General features: G+C 33.6%; 3 protein-coding genes and 1 long non-coding RNA gene across 4 annotated transcripts; 2 read left to right on the top strand and 2 right to left on the bottom strand.

The window, feature by feature from the left end:
- The first annotated feature begins 1,851 nt into the window (after positions 1–1,851).
- On the top strand, positions 1,852–2,683 carry LOC140877432 (uncharacterized). The gene is made up of 3 exons (XR_012149273.1): positions 1,852–1,922; positions 2,011–2,048; positions 2,139–2,683. It is a non-coding gene; the product is annotated as an uncharacterized lncRNA (long non-coding RNA).
- A 1,782-nt stretch (positions 2,684–4,465) lies between these two features.
- Positions 4,466–5,469, bottom strand: LOC140877219 (uncharacterized). The gene is made up of 2 exons (XM_073280750.1): positions 5,107–5,469; positions 4,466–5,035 (listed from the first exon to the last, which is right to left on the bottom strand). The coding sequence occupies exons 1-2, from the start codon at positions 5,467–5,469 to the stop codon at positions 4,466–4,468; spliced, it is 933 nt and encodes a 310-aa protein (XP_073136851.1).
- Positions 5,470–5,763: 294 nt separating this feature from the next.
- On the bottom strand, positions 5,764–6,979 carry LOC140877218 (uncharacterized). The gene is made up of 3 exons (XM_073280748.1): positions 6,692–6,979; positions 6,348–6,573; positions 5,764–6,206 (listed from the first exon to the last, which is right to left on the bottom strand). Exons 1-3 carry the CDS (start codon positions 6,977–6,979, stop codon positions 5,764–5,766), a joined length of 957 nt encoding a protein of 318 aa, XP_073136849.1.
- Positions 6,980–11,108: 4,129 nt separating this feature from the next.
- Positions 11,109–14,276, top strand: LOC140881657 (calmodulin-binding receptor-like cytoplasmic kinase 2). Its single transcript, XM_073287135.1, has 6 exons — positions 11,109–11,434; positions 11,787–12,010; positions 12,130–12,298; positions 12,455–12,544; positions 12,634–12,935; positions 13,694–14,276. Exons 1-6 carry the CDS (start codon positions 11,215–11,217, stop codon positions 13,955–13,957), a joined length of 1,269 nt encoding a protein of 422 aa, XP_073143236.1. The 5' UTR covers positions 11,109–11,214; the 3' UTR covers positions 13,958–14,276.
- Positions 14,277–14,559: the final 283 nt, after the last annotated feature.

Raw genomic sequence — 14,559 nt, 5'->3', positions numbered from 1 at the left:
AAATTTGTCCAATACTATAAATAAATCAAGTTTTTTTTCAATCAATTTTTTTCTGCAAAATCATCTTCTAAAATTAATACCATACAAAATATAATGTTTTAAAATAAAAGTAATATCATTTAAAATTATAATTTGGTATACAGTCTTATGTGTGCAAAGACATGTGTATTAATAAATGGTAAATTTGTAATGTTGTGAAGATTATTTGATCGTAAAACTTTTTTAATTGGTTTCTAAAATTGAGAGAGTAATATGTACAATATGGAAATACTCAAGAGGATAGTGGTTATTTTCACGTTTTTTGGAGATATTTATAATTGTAATAAATCTCAGTTGAGGTCAATGACTAACTATGCTTTCAGATTATAATTTTTTAGCAATTGAAATTTCATTAATTATAAAAAATTTAATGGAATGTTACATATATATATATATATATATATATATATATATTTGATAAAAGCATTTTAAGTGTTCGTTGTATATTTTATTATTTAATTTGATTGATAATTGATAATATTTTTCTCTCGTACTTCAGTACATTTGTCCGTGTTGGAGCTAATAATTTATTTTTAGGTTACACTTTGACAAATGTCACGTGTGTTTGGAACATCGAAGATGGTTGCGAATTATTTCGATGAATGAAAGATTACATTAAATGACTGTATCTTCAAACACACACACGCATATATATATATATATATATATATATATATATATATATATATATATATATATATATATATATATATAGTTTCGATCAATTAGGCAACACCATGAATAATTATGTAAGCAACAACTGACGTGACATTTTGTACATCCAATGTGTGATTAATGTCACGTCAGGTGGGTTACCCATATGAATGAAACTATATATATATATATATATACATTAAAAAATTCATGTTGTTGTTATTATTATTATTATTATTACAACCTTGAGCTAAAAAATGAGTCTTACGAGTTACGAGTAACCAATGTGTCAAAACATCGGTGGAATCATGGTGTGTATATTCAACTCGCACGCCTCTTTATATTTCGAAAATACATTTATAAGATATATAACAAAGTGATGGATATAGGGACCAGGAGTGGCTCAATGGCCATGTCCAAAAATGTAATTTTTATAATATATAGATTTTTAGGTAAATAAGGGTAAATGAAGGAAAATCTCAAAAGTTTTTTTTTTTGTTTTTTAAGTAATTCTAAACACTATCTTAATCAGCTTAGGGTGCGTTTACTTTGTGTGATAGGATAACAACTGGATTGATAAATTGGTTGATAATGATTGGATAATTTAAATATGTGATATGATATTTTAATGTTTGGTGTGAATGATTGATTAAAGAAGATTGTTTGTATGGTGTTTCTTTCAATTGATTATTATATGGATTGATAATTAATATTATATGTTTACCAAAAATGCCCTTCCCTTAGTTCTCACCCCATACTACTCCTCCAACATAGGTTAAATCTCAAACCCTTTCCCTTACCTTTTCCAACGAAGATCTTCATACAATAATAGCCCAGATATCGACGATTGTTGGAGGTAATGAATATAATTTTTCTTTCATTTTTGATTATAGAATGTATATTTCTTTCTCATAATTTCGGGTAAATAATTTTTCTTCAAATTTTCATTCCAAATTTTAGGTGCATTTCCAAAGTGAAATAAGTTAGCTGATAAATTATATGATTAATTTATTGACAAGTAAGAATGAAACGCCGAGCTTAATGTTTTTCCGTATATTATATGATTATTGTGAACTTTTTGTGTTTTGGGTTGTTTTTAATTATAGGCAGCTATCGATGTTTTTACTAAGATTCCCATACATATTTTTTTTGCTGTAGTTTCATGTTAATAATGAAACGAAGAAATATAATTTAAGTTTGAAGTAGAATTGAAGCGGCTGAAGCTTGTGGTAATGATGTTGTATATCCTATTTGATGCACCTTGTTTTGATGGTTTTCAGTATAGATCCTTTGTGTTGACTCACTTTTTTCTTGCAGTTTAGAAGATTAAGAAACTGAACCGTGGAACTAAAATGGTGATTTTCTCAAATTTAGCATTTTCTTGCTTCACATTACAAAACATATTTGTAATGTACGTGTATTGTCTATTTTGTTATCCGTGACAGGGCAAGACCTACGTTGTATTCAAAGGACGAAACCCTGGAATTTATAGTACATGGGAGGAAGCGGAGTTGGAAGTTTGCGAATTTCAATCACCTGTTCACCGGTCTTTTCATAGTCGGGATGAAGCGGTGAAAGCTTATACTAATTACATCGAGAAGAGGCATAGATCCGAATCACAGCATACACAGAGAAGCGAGAGTTCGACTTCAACAAACAGGGCAAGATCAACAAATACTTCCAGTTCATTTAATGCCACTGAATCTCGCAGCTTAAGCCAACTTATAGAAGCCCAGTTACAGTTGGCAAATGAGCAAAGACAACTTTCTTTAAGGTCTGCTGAGATATGTGCTGCAATAGAAAGGAAGTTGCGCTCGATGAATTTAAAGGAAGATGCCAAGTAGATGGTGCTTCCATTTCTAATTAATGTTGTGAGATAAATATGTACTGTTTTGAATGTGAATTCAGTGACAAATCTTGACTCTACCTATGGTACTTTTTTGTATAAAGTCTTGTACGTCAAGATGAATCCACAAACATTTGTAAGGGGGAATGTATGTCGAATCTGATTCTGTTGTATGCAAGTTCCATGGTCTATAGACCATGTTCCTTAATTATAGTACAAATATCTAGTAATTATGATTTCTGGCTTATTTTAATTTAGTTGGTTAGTATTAATTATTGGTAATGTTATTGCATATTATAAATTCAATACGAAAGATCTGATCAATTTTTTTTTTTTACAACTACTATTTGGCATTGATGTTTTTTCATCATGAATCTGCAGGCTTGAGGATTGATGGCATGGATGTGAATAGAAAATGGTAAGACAATACAGTAAAAAAATCTAATTGATGTATTGTTGAATTGATGCACAACCACCTATTTGTACATTACTTTGGTGGTTGAGAACACATTTATTTGACTTACTTTTTTATATATATATGTGCAGCACTATACAATAATAGAGTCCAACTTAGTTCCGGCCCTTGAAAGCTACATCTGTTGTCCACAAAATATGGATGACTCCCCAAGTAATTCGGACTCTACTGCACCATCAAATAACAACACTGATAAACTCCCTCCTGAAATCATAATTCTGTCCAGTGATTCGGAGGACGAAGATGTCGAAGTTGTCCTACTATCTTCTGAAGGTGAGAATGCTAATTCAGGAAGTGAAACAAATGCTGGAAATGGTGACAAAACTGTGTTGGATCGGGCTGATGGCAAGAATGCAATAAGCTGTAAAGATGCAGATGTTTCGATCGCAACCGACTGTGGTGGAGAAGAATCGGAATCATGTCCCTTAGATGAGGCAACCACCGAAACCCCTGCTTCCATCCTAGATGACAGCAGTGGTGACTCCACCTACATACAAAGCTCTCAGTCTTCCAACTCAGTAGATGATGTTTACTGATAAACTATGGTGTCCCGTACTAGTAAATAGTGTTTGGTTAATGAGACTCATATTTCATGCCTCACATTTTGATTGGTTTTGGATCACGGTTATGACTCCTCTTAAGTTATTTCCGTTGTAAGTAGATGTTGCTTACCGTATTGGGCATAAGTACTCTAGTAGTGGTATATATGTTTTGTTTAAGATGGCTACTCATCGGTCAATCAACCAAACATGAAGCACTATTGTAAATGTATGTTGATGCATAATATATGTCTCCCTATTTTGTTTAAGAGGATCTCTCATTCTCCCACACATATCAGTGTTGTAAATTTGTTTTCTTTAAGATGATCTCTTAATCTCACACACATTTTCTAAGGAACATAACAGAAGGAGAAGAATGAGAAACCATAAATTCCAACAATGTTGATAGCAAAGAAATATTGTGTTACAAAATACATAAAACCAATAGTTTCGTTCAATCCTAAACCAAATAGGTAGATCATTAATTGAAAATTTTCACAAGTATATAAAAACATCCGAAAATTATTTTAACTTTGACATATTGTCTTCGCACTGCATTTCCATTAATGATAAGCACCAAATGTCTAGTTCAATACAACATATTATATATAATCTAATTAATTAAGGGAGACTATGCAAATACTGAACTGTACGAATAAAACCATATAATATTATAACATGACAATCACCAAAAAATCAACTGGTGTACTTACAACAAAAGCGCTCGAACAAGTAATATAATCTTGCGCTCGATAAAAGGTTTTTAACCACAAACGCAAGTACACCATAGTCATAAGCATAGACACTACAGCGGCTCGACAATAGAACCCATGGCTTACATAATGTTTTCCAAAACACAAAATATGTAGTGCCCTAGATGCAAAATATCAAAACAAGTTCTTGATCCAATCATCAATCTTTCTGCAGTGGCCGTCGAATCAAACTTAACCTACCCTCATGGGGCAAACGCAAGAACAGTCCTAACTTGCTTGGATTGTCCACCATCAACTCCGCTACAAATACTTTATCATCCATGTTGATCTCTGTCATATGTCCTAATGCGTCAAATGCATTATCCAGAAGGGCAGCTATCTTCTCGTCAGTACCAAGTTGCTTTACGAGATCCGACATAGTTGACTTAGTAATGTCTGCTAAATTGTTGATAGCATTGACAATACCATCATCACTTTCAACATTTTTCTTGCGTTTCTTTGAGTCTCCCTTTCGATTGCTAGTTGCATTAGACAAAGGACTTTGTGACACTGATATTGATTCACCGGCACCCTCTGTCACATTGAAAAAATCAGTTGCCACATATTCGACATCAGTACTTACATCAGTGTTGATGTTCAGAACATCTTGTACAGCAGCCGCAAATGGCTCAACATAGCTCCCTGCTGCCCTATCGTTACCAAATATCTCGCACCAATCATTGAAAAATGGCCAGGACTTATTTCTCATGAGGCGTGCATTATTATCTGACTGTAACACCAATGTACAAAAAATTAGCCTATATAACATGGAAATAATTAAAAGCTAGAACAGGTTTGTACCTTCACAAACTCTTCCCAAGCCTCGTTCGAAGCTTCAATAACTTTGTCGGTGTCATTCCAACCTATACCACTTCGACTTAACATTGACATCAACGAGCCATGTGTTTTCTTCCACACATGAATTTTAGAAACAATGTGAGGATTAGCACGGATATTTGAACCTGAAAACGCTTTTGCGAGCTCAGTCTCCAAGAAAGACAAGTATCCACAACGAAAACCATTTTCGCTCCTAAACCCTCGATGGACTGCTGTTTTTAGAGCTTCGATAAGGGCTTCTTCCTCTCTCACGCTCCAGGTACGACGTGTTTTTTCAGTTTTATTTCCTTTTCCCTTTGCATTGAAAATGCTTGGACCAGATTCCATAGCTGTGTATTTAACCAATGTGTGATGACCTGCATATGATCGGAATTCATTAATTTAAACATAAATATATTTTAGCTAAGGACGTGGGAACACGCATACTGACTTGGATAGCATACGGTATGAGTAAAAATGACCAAACATTGAATCAAATAAAGCTTTGATTATATTACACATGATGAGAATCCAAACATAATCAGTTAAACAAGCGAAACATTGATCAAACACTAATAACAACATCAACTAATCTATCACTATAAGAACATAGAAAATTTCAGCAAGATGAAAAACACTGTTTCATGCCTCCCTTTGATACATCGAATTTGCTAAATTGTCTCTCCAAGTGTCCCAAGCTTGAGAAGATGTCAAATTATCTATAAAATCATCACTTGGGCCATGTGTAGGACTACATGTTGTATCTTCCACTTCTTCAACAGGATCATTGGGCATTTGAGTTCGGATAAAGTTATGCAATAAAATACAAGCCATTATCATCCTATTCTGAATTTTCAAAGGATAAAATGTAGGTGATCGAAGCACATCCCATCTCTTTTTAAGCAGCCCGAATGCCCGTTCTATGACATTACGTGCATTACAGTGTTTGGCATTGAAACACTCCTTGTAATTTTGAGGCCCAATAGATGAATTGGCCCAAGCATGTATGTGATAGCGTACTCTCCTATATGGTGTCAATAACCCTTCCACGTTAGCATATCCATTGTCATATAAATAATAGCACCCTGTCACAAAACAATCATTGGAAATTATAGATCTGAATTTATGAGAATTATGAGATTCAAGCACCGTAAAGTACTATGAATCTCACCACCAATTAACACATATTTATAGAGGCATTAACTGTACACACTTGTTAATATTACCTCTCGGAACTTTGAGACCTTCAGATCGTGTCACAGCATCACGGAGCACCCTTGCATCTGCTGCTGATCCCTCCCAACCACAAAGCGCGTAAATGAAGTTCATATTATGATCACAAACACCCAGTACGTTTATGGCAATAGTACCCTTTCTTGTTCTAAATTTGGGCTGCTCATTTTTTGGAACATGCACACTTACATATGTACCATCCAATGCTCCGAGACAACCCTGAAATTAATTGTCAGATGGTGTAAATACCAAAATTTAATATCATGATGATGATGTTTGGAATTAAATGAGATTATAAACCTATTTTACAAAAAAATATGAAATATATCATAATTACCTTGAACCATTTCCAAGTGTCATTTGAAGAGTCTTCGGTAATAGGAATAGGCTTGACCAGAAGTATAGGGTGTAGTTTCAATATGGAGGCCAACACTTCGTGAAAATGATTGCTAACTGTATGACCACTACGCATGTAATCATGTCCGGTAACCCTGTTTTTTTTATGATGTGCTAGAATGGATAAGAACATAGCAGCCTTCTCCTCTACCTTCACATATCTAGATTCGACCAGCCCTCCGACATTAGTTAGTAAGTAACACAATCGTGCAAAGGCATTCCGATTCATTCATAAATTCAAAACACACTGAGCATCGCCAACATCAGTGATCCTATGTAAATGATTAATTTGTTGATTTATTCTTTGTGTCATATTGTAAGACACTTCTCTTCTATGTGTGACACGTCTTCGTTTCGCAACTACATTCTTGTAGTGTCGTGCTAAAACACATACCATCAACAGATTCCCCAACAACATACGATGCACCAATATGATAAGGATAATGTTTCTACGTCGCGTGTCCATTGGTAGAAGTACTTAACAAAACAGAGAAAACATTAGATTGTCAACATATACAATACCACTTAAAAAGAGATTGGTGACTCTATATCAAAATTGGGGTACACCATAAGTGTGCTTCGTGTTTGAGTTTCTTCATTTTCGAGTTTGATATGTAATATCAAACTGACATTTTTTTACATCGAGAAGGATGAAAACAAACAGAAATCAATATATATATTCATACATCAGTGTAGAATTACTTTGTATTTCTCTTATTTTCTAGGATAAAGGAAGGGTAATAGAAATAAAAATAAAAAATCATTAAATGAGCAATGAACAATGATAAATGAACAGCCAATTAGTTATTGCATAAATAAAATAGTGTTCCCGAACAATAATGTGTAAATGAAGAAATTATATGGTTGCTTCTGGTTACGAAGCTTTTACACAGCAAGATGAAAATCAAGACACCCATTGAAAGAAACAACACAAAATTTTTTTTAAATGGCGCCCAGATCGTTTGTACCTCTTTTTGCTTATCACGTAATCAGCCTTTACACCCGCTTAGCTCAACGAAAATCAGCATTCACAGAAACCATTGTTCTTGTACATCGCGTGAGAGAACTCAGATCTAGATTTGAGAATAGTGATAATGAAGCATAATTTTTGGCATTAAAATCGGAATATGAAGGGGCAATATGGTAATGTTGTCCTCTCAATCCAATTTACTGTACACATTTGGATTCTTAAACCCAGCGTGTGGAGTGGATTTGTTTTCCCTATTGCACAGTGAAATATCTCGGGGCTTCGGGAAATGGAGAAAAGCCTTAACGACAAGAGAAACAAGGGATAGGCCATCAATCACAGGGTAATCCCATACACCAAACACAGCCTTATAGCCTTATATTATGTGATCTTCGATGGATTTAAATCCTAGCTATTATTTTATAAAGATTGACATCCTTCAAAAAAAAAATTTTAACTATCATGTGACGCCGAAAATTTTATTTCCTTCCTACTCCCGATATCCTTTGCCCAAATCACATTTCATTACTTTGATTTTATATCATTTTTTGGTAATTTTCAAACATCCAAAACTTCCCCCACTATCCCACCTATTCCTCAACCTCATCTCAATTTAATTGTTGTATTTAATCAGAAAATAACGTTTGAGTTAAAAAAAAAACGTTTTATTAATTGAGATGTCAATTTTTATCCAAATAAATTTGGATTTGTGAGAGGTTTCAAATAAAAACATTTAAAATAACTAGGTGGAATAGTGAATTAAAAATCGAAGTATAATATTATTTTTAGCTAACATAAGATATTTCAAATTATCCATTTTGATTTTCAATCAAATGGATACAATAAGTTCGAAGCGTGGATTTGAAATCAAATCCACGGAAATCTTTCAATCCAAATACAATATTTAGCAGATGACCAAACATTGTAATATCGATGATTTAAGGAAAAATGTAGACTTTGGATATGTGTATTTATCACATTTTTTACTTGCGATAAACTATTAATATTGAAGTCTAAATAACTAAATATGAATGAATTTTATGAATTACTACCGAATAAACAAAAAAAACAAGCAACACGTTAGGTGATGGAATTAATTATTTTATTTATTTGCATGATCATATCTTATAATGCATGGTAAGTATATATACACGATGTAAAAAACAAAAACAAAAAAAGAAAAGAAAAGAACAGAACAGAAAATTAGTACATTTATGATTTATCAACTAATTAAGACACCGGCTCTTTGAAAAAAAAAATCCAACTACCATATTGTCTATTATAAATTAATTATCTGATTATATGTATAGTTTGACCATTATATTTCACTAAGTCTTCGCAGTTTACTTTCTTAAACTTCAAGCTCTTCATGTAATCTTTCTGCTTCCATATCTTACTATATTATTAAAGTAGAGATCCTCTAATTAACAAACTTTCAATTAATTGGTGAAACTTGATTTGAAATTATCATTATCTCCTAACTTAATTTTCAATAAAACCAAAATTATTGGGCAAAATAGTCATTTATACGGTTTCCTATTTTCTAGCCATTAAAAGCTCACTTTGTGGCCTTTGATATTATTTTATTTACAAAAATGACACTCACTTTATAAGATATATATATATATATATTTGTGAATATTTGTTTAGGAAAACGTCATATTTTTATTATTTTTTAATTTTACAATTTATTATTTATTTTTTTCGTTAAAAAAATGAAATGTACGAGCACGCAACGCGTGCAGCGAAATATTAATATTGGAAAGAAAAGAGAGACGTGGACTAATCATACAAAAATAAAATACCTAACGGCTAACCATATTTAAATATACAAAAACTCATATAATACGGATCAATTTTATAAACAAGTTTTCGATTCACCTTAATCCCCGAAAAAATATTAATTCTCATTGTGAATGGACTGGAAGCCTGAAATTTATAAATCCAGGAGACCGTCTAATACCTACTCATTTAATTAATACACACATCTCATCGAGGTTTTTGAAAAATAACTAATAAATTTGATATTTTCTATAATATTACTTACATCCCAGCCAAGCCTGTATTTATAATTTATCTCACATTTAATTATCTGAAATGGAAAATGAATACAAAATTTAACAGTGTGTTTGGATTTAGAATTGTAACTAGATTTTAAATCCATGGAATTGAAATTTTATTTTGGTGTTTGACAAAAGGTTAAAATATACTTTGAAATTTGATGGTATAAAATTTGGATAAATGATATTTTGTAAAAAAATTATGAAAAAAACTTAAAATTTACAAGTAAAGTATATAAATTTATTATTAAAAATATTTTTTATTTTATAAATTAAAATCCCATTAAATTCGACTATTTTTGTTAATATTTCACTTAGTTAAATGAAATCCCATCAAATACCAATCTTGTATTAAAATCTTATTTTTTAAACACTGAAACAATATTTTCAATTCCAAATTCCATCAAAACCTGTTTAATTTCATGATTCAAAACAGTGTGTAAGGGTGCACAAACTTCTTATAAATATGAACCTGTGGGCTGTTTATAATTTTAAAAATCATTTGATTTTCTTTTATTCCTCACAAAACTCGAGAGAGGTATATGTAATATTTAAATATTGTTGGATTAAAAAAAAATGAAATCCCTCAATAGTTGTAAATGTAATTATCCCTAAATAAATCAATCAACCGACAAAATCAAATCCTCAACTTACTAGCAAATTATAGAAAGAAAGAAAAAAATCACTACTTTAGCAGTAATTTCTTAATTTCTATTTTCAATAATCATTTGTGTAAAATTGTTTGTTTTGATTATTGGTGACACATCATGTATTCACGAGAGATTGTTTGTTTCCAAATCTTTCCCATTTCTCCAACAATTTACTATGTTTAGGTATTTGATAGCTACCAATACCGCAATACGTATTGTTCATTTCTTGAATGATGATGTACTAATTACTATTCTTAGGTATTGTATAGATACATATGTATGTCACAACCAAAGGATGATTTAGGAATCCAAATCCGTGCATCATAACACCGTTGTTGAGTTTTATTAGATTAAAAGTGTAATCGAATTCAACCGAATAAAATTTTAAAGTTTAAATTCGACTCAAAACATATATAATTCAAGTTTGAATTGAAGCTCTAATAGTTCATAATTGTTGTCTTGAATTTGGTTCAAATTAGTATTTGATTCGAACTATATTTTTGAAAATAAATACCAAGGAAACTCGAATACCTTTATTTCATTCATAATTATTTATGTCAAAAAATATCAAAATCGAGAATTATCGAATAAAATAATTATGCGCGTATCTTAGTTCGATAATTTCCAATACAAAGTCGTGTAAAGTCTTCCTACATGTTTAGTTAACCAATGAGCAAGCAGGAATGTTACGAGTCAGCGTCCGGGACAGTTGGACGAAATAAATCAAAGCAAGTTGGGTTTATTCATTGCGAGGGTCCCCGCCTTCGCAAATGATCTGTCCGCGGCCATGAAAAGTCCTCTTCCGGAAGGTAGACGGAGGAGCTCCGCCTCAAGCACACCGGCGAGGCTGGCTCGCTCCTCAAGCTGCTCTACCGACGATTATTCAACCTGTAGCCAGCGCTCCTCCGCCCGGAGCGCCGCACGTTCCATCGCCAACGCCCTGTTTGGCTGCTTCACCGCTCCTGATCCGTCGAAAAGCTCCAGCAACGTGTTCTCTGATTCTTCCGGTACAGACATGATCAGCGATTGATTTTTGTGATAAATTCCTAATCGAAACTCGAGACTTTATTTTTGGTTATGCTTTTCGAAATTTGATTTGGTGATCCGTAGTGAATTGTAGTCGACCAGTGCTAATCTAGGTTGATCGAAGATTTAGATATCTTAGAAGGGAAGCACTATGCGGAGTGAGGTGTCATTTGATACACTTTTATGAGGCGAGAAGATAATTCATAATTATTTCAGGAAAAAATAATATATTATGCATAAGTGGAATCTGAAGTGCTTTAGTTCATTTTCTTGGATCCTTTTAGGAACTTTTCAAATAGTATGCCGTATCAAGGGGAATTTTTGCTGTATCAGGTGCTTCGACTTCTAGCAGTGACAAGAGACGGAGTATCTATGGTTCTTCCAATGATTCAACTCACTCGAGAGAACCTGGAAGTGTCATATTCACCATGGAAGATATTAACAAGGCCACCAAAAATTTTTCGCCTGCCTTGAAGATTGGACAAGGTGGTTTTGGGACAGTGTATAAAGGTCGACTTGCAGATGGAACTTTGGTTGCAGTTAAACGTGCTAAGAAGGTTAGAATATCTGCTTGTCTCTTCAGTCTTTACTTTCCATATGAAATAACCAGGGAATCATTAAGAAACCTTTATCCCCTTTTTTACCAGTGTTTTCTAAGGTTCTTTCCTGTCCATAGATTGTGTATGATAAGCATTTGGGAACTGAATTTCAAAACGAAGTTCAAATCCTAGCACAAGTGGAGCATCTGAATCTTGTGAAATTATATGGGTTTCTAAAGCATGGAGATGAAAATATCCTTGTTGTGGAGTATGTCCCAAATGGAAATCTTAGAGAGCATTTGGACGGTAAGACTTTCTTCTTTTCAGGCCAGTGGTTACCAGGTTTTGCATCGTCGGTTCTACCCCTTCAATCATCTTACATGTTTTTGTCTTATCCCTGTATGCTCAGAGCTTTGTCTTTTTTGGGCATATTCTAGTGCTAAACATCGGATTTACATTCAGGCATCAAAGGTGACAGCCTTGATTTTGCTGCGCGGCTAGAGATTGCAACTGATGTGGCTCATGCAGTAACATATCTTCACATGTACACAGGTGTGAAATTTTTTGCTGCATTTTTATAAAGGAAATCCGAATTATTTTAAGTTTCCGAAGATCATTCGATTTCTGGAAAATGAGTGCAGATCACCCCATAATTCACAGAGACGTAAAATCTTCCAACATTCTCATCACCGAAAACCTTCGAGCTAAAGTGGCCGACTTCGGTTTTGCACGACTACGAGCTGATGGCGAATCAGGAGCCACTCACATTTCAACCCAAGTTAAAGGCACTGCAGGCTACTTAGACCCTGAATACCTGAAGACCAACCAACTCACAGAAAAGAGTGACGTTTATTCATTTGGCGTGTTGCTTGTGGAGCTTGTCTCGGGCAGGCGTCCAATTGAACCAAAGCGAGAGCAGAAGGAGCGCATTACAGCGAAATGGGTATGACCGTTCTCCCTACTGTCGATGAATACATTTACATAATTGTGTTGCCATGTGTCTATAGTTATTGTTTTTCCGTGATAACCAACTTGGCTGTATACTGCATGGAAAAGTAAAACAGCCACTGGTTCACTAGTGATTGCATAGTACCAGACTACCAGTGACAGTTGGTCGAGTACTATTTAACCGTGCTAAAAAATTTGGCCCTGAGTGCACTCTCTATGATAAGAGGCAATGCAAGGGAGTCTCCAATATCAACACTTCATATCTACTGTTGCTTAGCTGAATAGTTAATCAAATCAGATAAATTTATCTTTGTTGGCGTGTAAAATTTTTCAAATCCCCGTCATGAACAGGTGTGGGATTGGGATATTGTATCGTAAAGCAATTGCAGAATGATCTGTGAACAATAATCGTTCAAGCACAGTTTAATCATGCTAGTGTGGGTCTTAAATCTCTCATCAGAATGTGAGTTCGTGGGCTTGAATCTAAAATTTCCCATTTCGTGAAATTTTTGAATAAATGGTTTCTCTAATGCTTCGACTTGGTTTGATATAGACAATTAGCTGTTTTGGATAGACCATTATACTCAAAGCTGAAGTTCGGGAAAGTAGGAAACCATATCCAAGCAACAAAACTTAAACCGCGGACCGAATTCTTTCCTCTATGCATAAACCAAATTGTCGGGTTCTGAAGCTTTTTCAGAGGGTGGTAACATTTGTTTCTCAGTGCTCTGATAACACTTCGTATGCATGCAGGCCATGAGGAAGTTTTCTTGTGGAGAGGCAATACTCACTTTGGATCCAAGGCTTGTAAGATCTCCTGCTAATAGCTTTGCTCTAGAAAAGATTCTTGAATTAGCATTCGGTTGTTTGGCTCCTCACCGACGCAGCAGACCTTCCATGAGGAAGTGTGCCGAGATTCTCTGGGAGGTTCGGAAGGATTACAGGGAATTTTCAGCTTTTGACGCCCCTCCACTCTCGTCTAAATCTCCTATGAGTCACTATATCAGAGAAGTGTAAGTAAAGCAAGCGACTCGAGGCACATGTTCTGCATATGAAACTGCATGTTCTTGGAAGTCCATGAGGTATTAGCTGTGATCAGGCGGTAAGAAGCAAAGCCACTTATTGCAGAGAGGTGGTATGAAGAGAAAATATAGCTTCCAAGAGCTTATTGCGCGATATCAAGGTGATTTAGTTGATGTGTGTTGGTTGTGCATTAGGATATTCTTTTGAAATACTGCGTATATTTCCGATATTTTCCTGCATATATATATATATATATATATATATTTAACATTATTCTTTAAATTTATATTGTTTATTACTGGCCTTTGTTTTATGTGCTGAAGTATTAAAAAGTGAGCATTATCTTTACTATTTATCAAGCTTTTTTTATATATAGAAAAAATAAACAAAAATAAAACTGCAAATACCCGTGACTCCTTAAAGATCAAAAGACAAAATTAAGAGTCCGTTTGGACTTCAGACATTTTTTTTAAAAAAAATATTTTTTTAAGTCATAATTTTTTGCTTTTAAAAAAACTCTAAATTTAATTTAAAAAAGTGTTTTTTAAACATTTAAATTATCATCTAAACATCTTATAAACTAAAAAAATATTTTT

This window comes from Henckelia pumila, chromosome 2 (assembly GCF_033568475.1).
Source record: "Henckelia pumila isolate YLH828 chromosome 2, ASM3356847v2, whole genome shotgun sequence".
Classification (NCBI taxonomy): domain Eukaryota; kingdom Viridiplantae; phylum Streptophyta; class Magnoliopsida; order Lamiales; family Gesneriaceae; genus Henckelia; species Henckelia pumila.
Note: the sequence above shows the minus strand (reverse complement) of the source record. Positions and strands in the feature narration are given on the sequence as shown.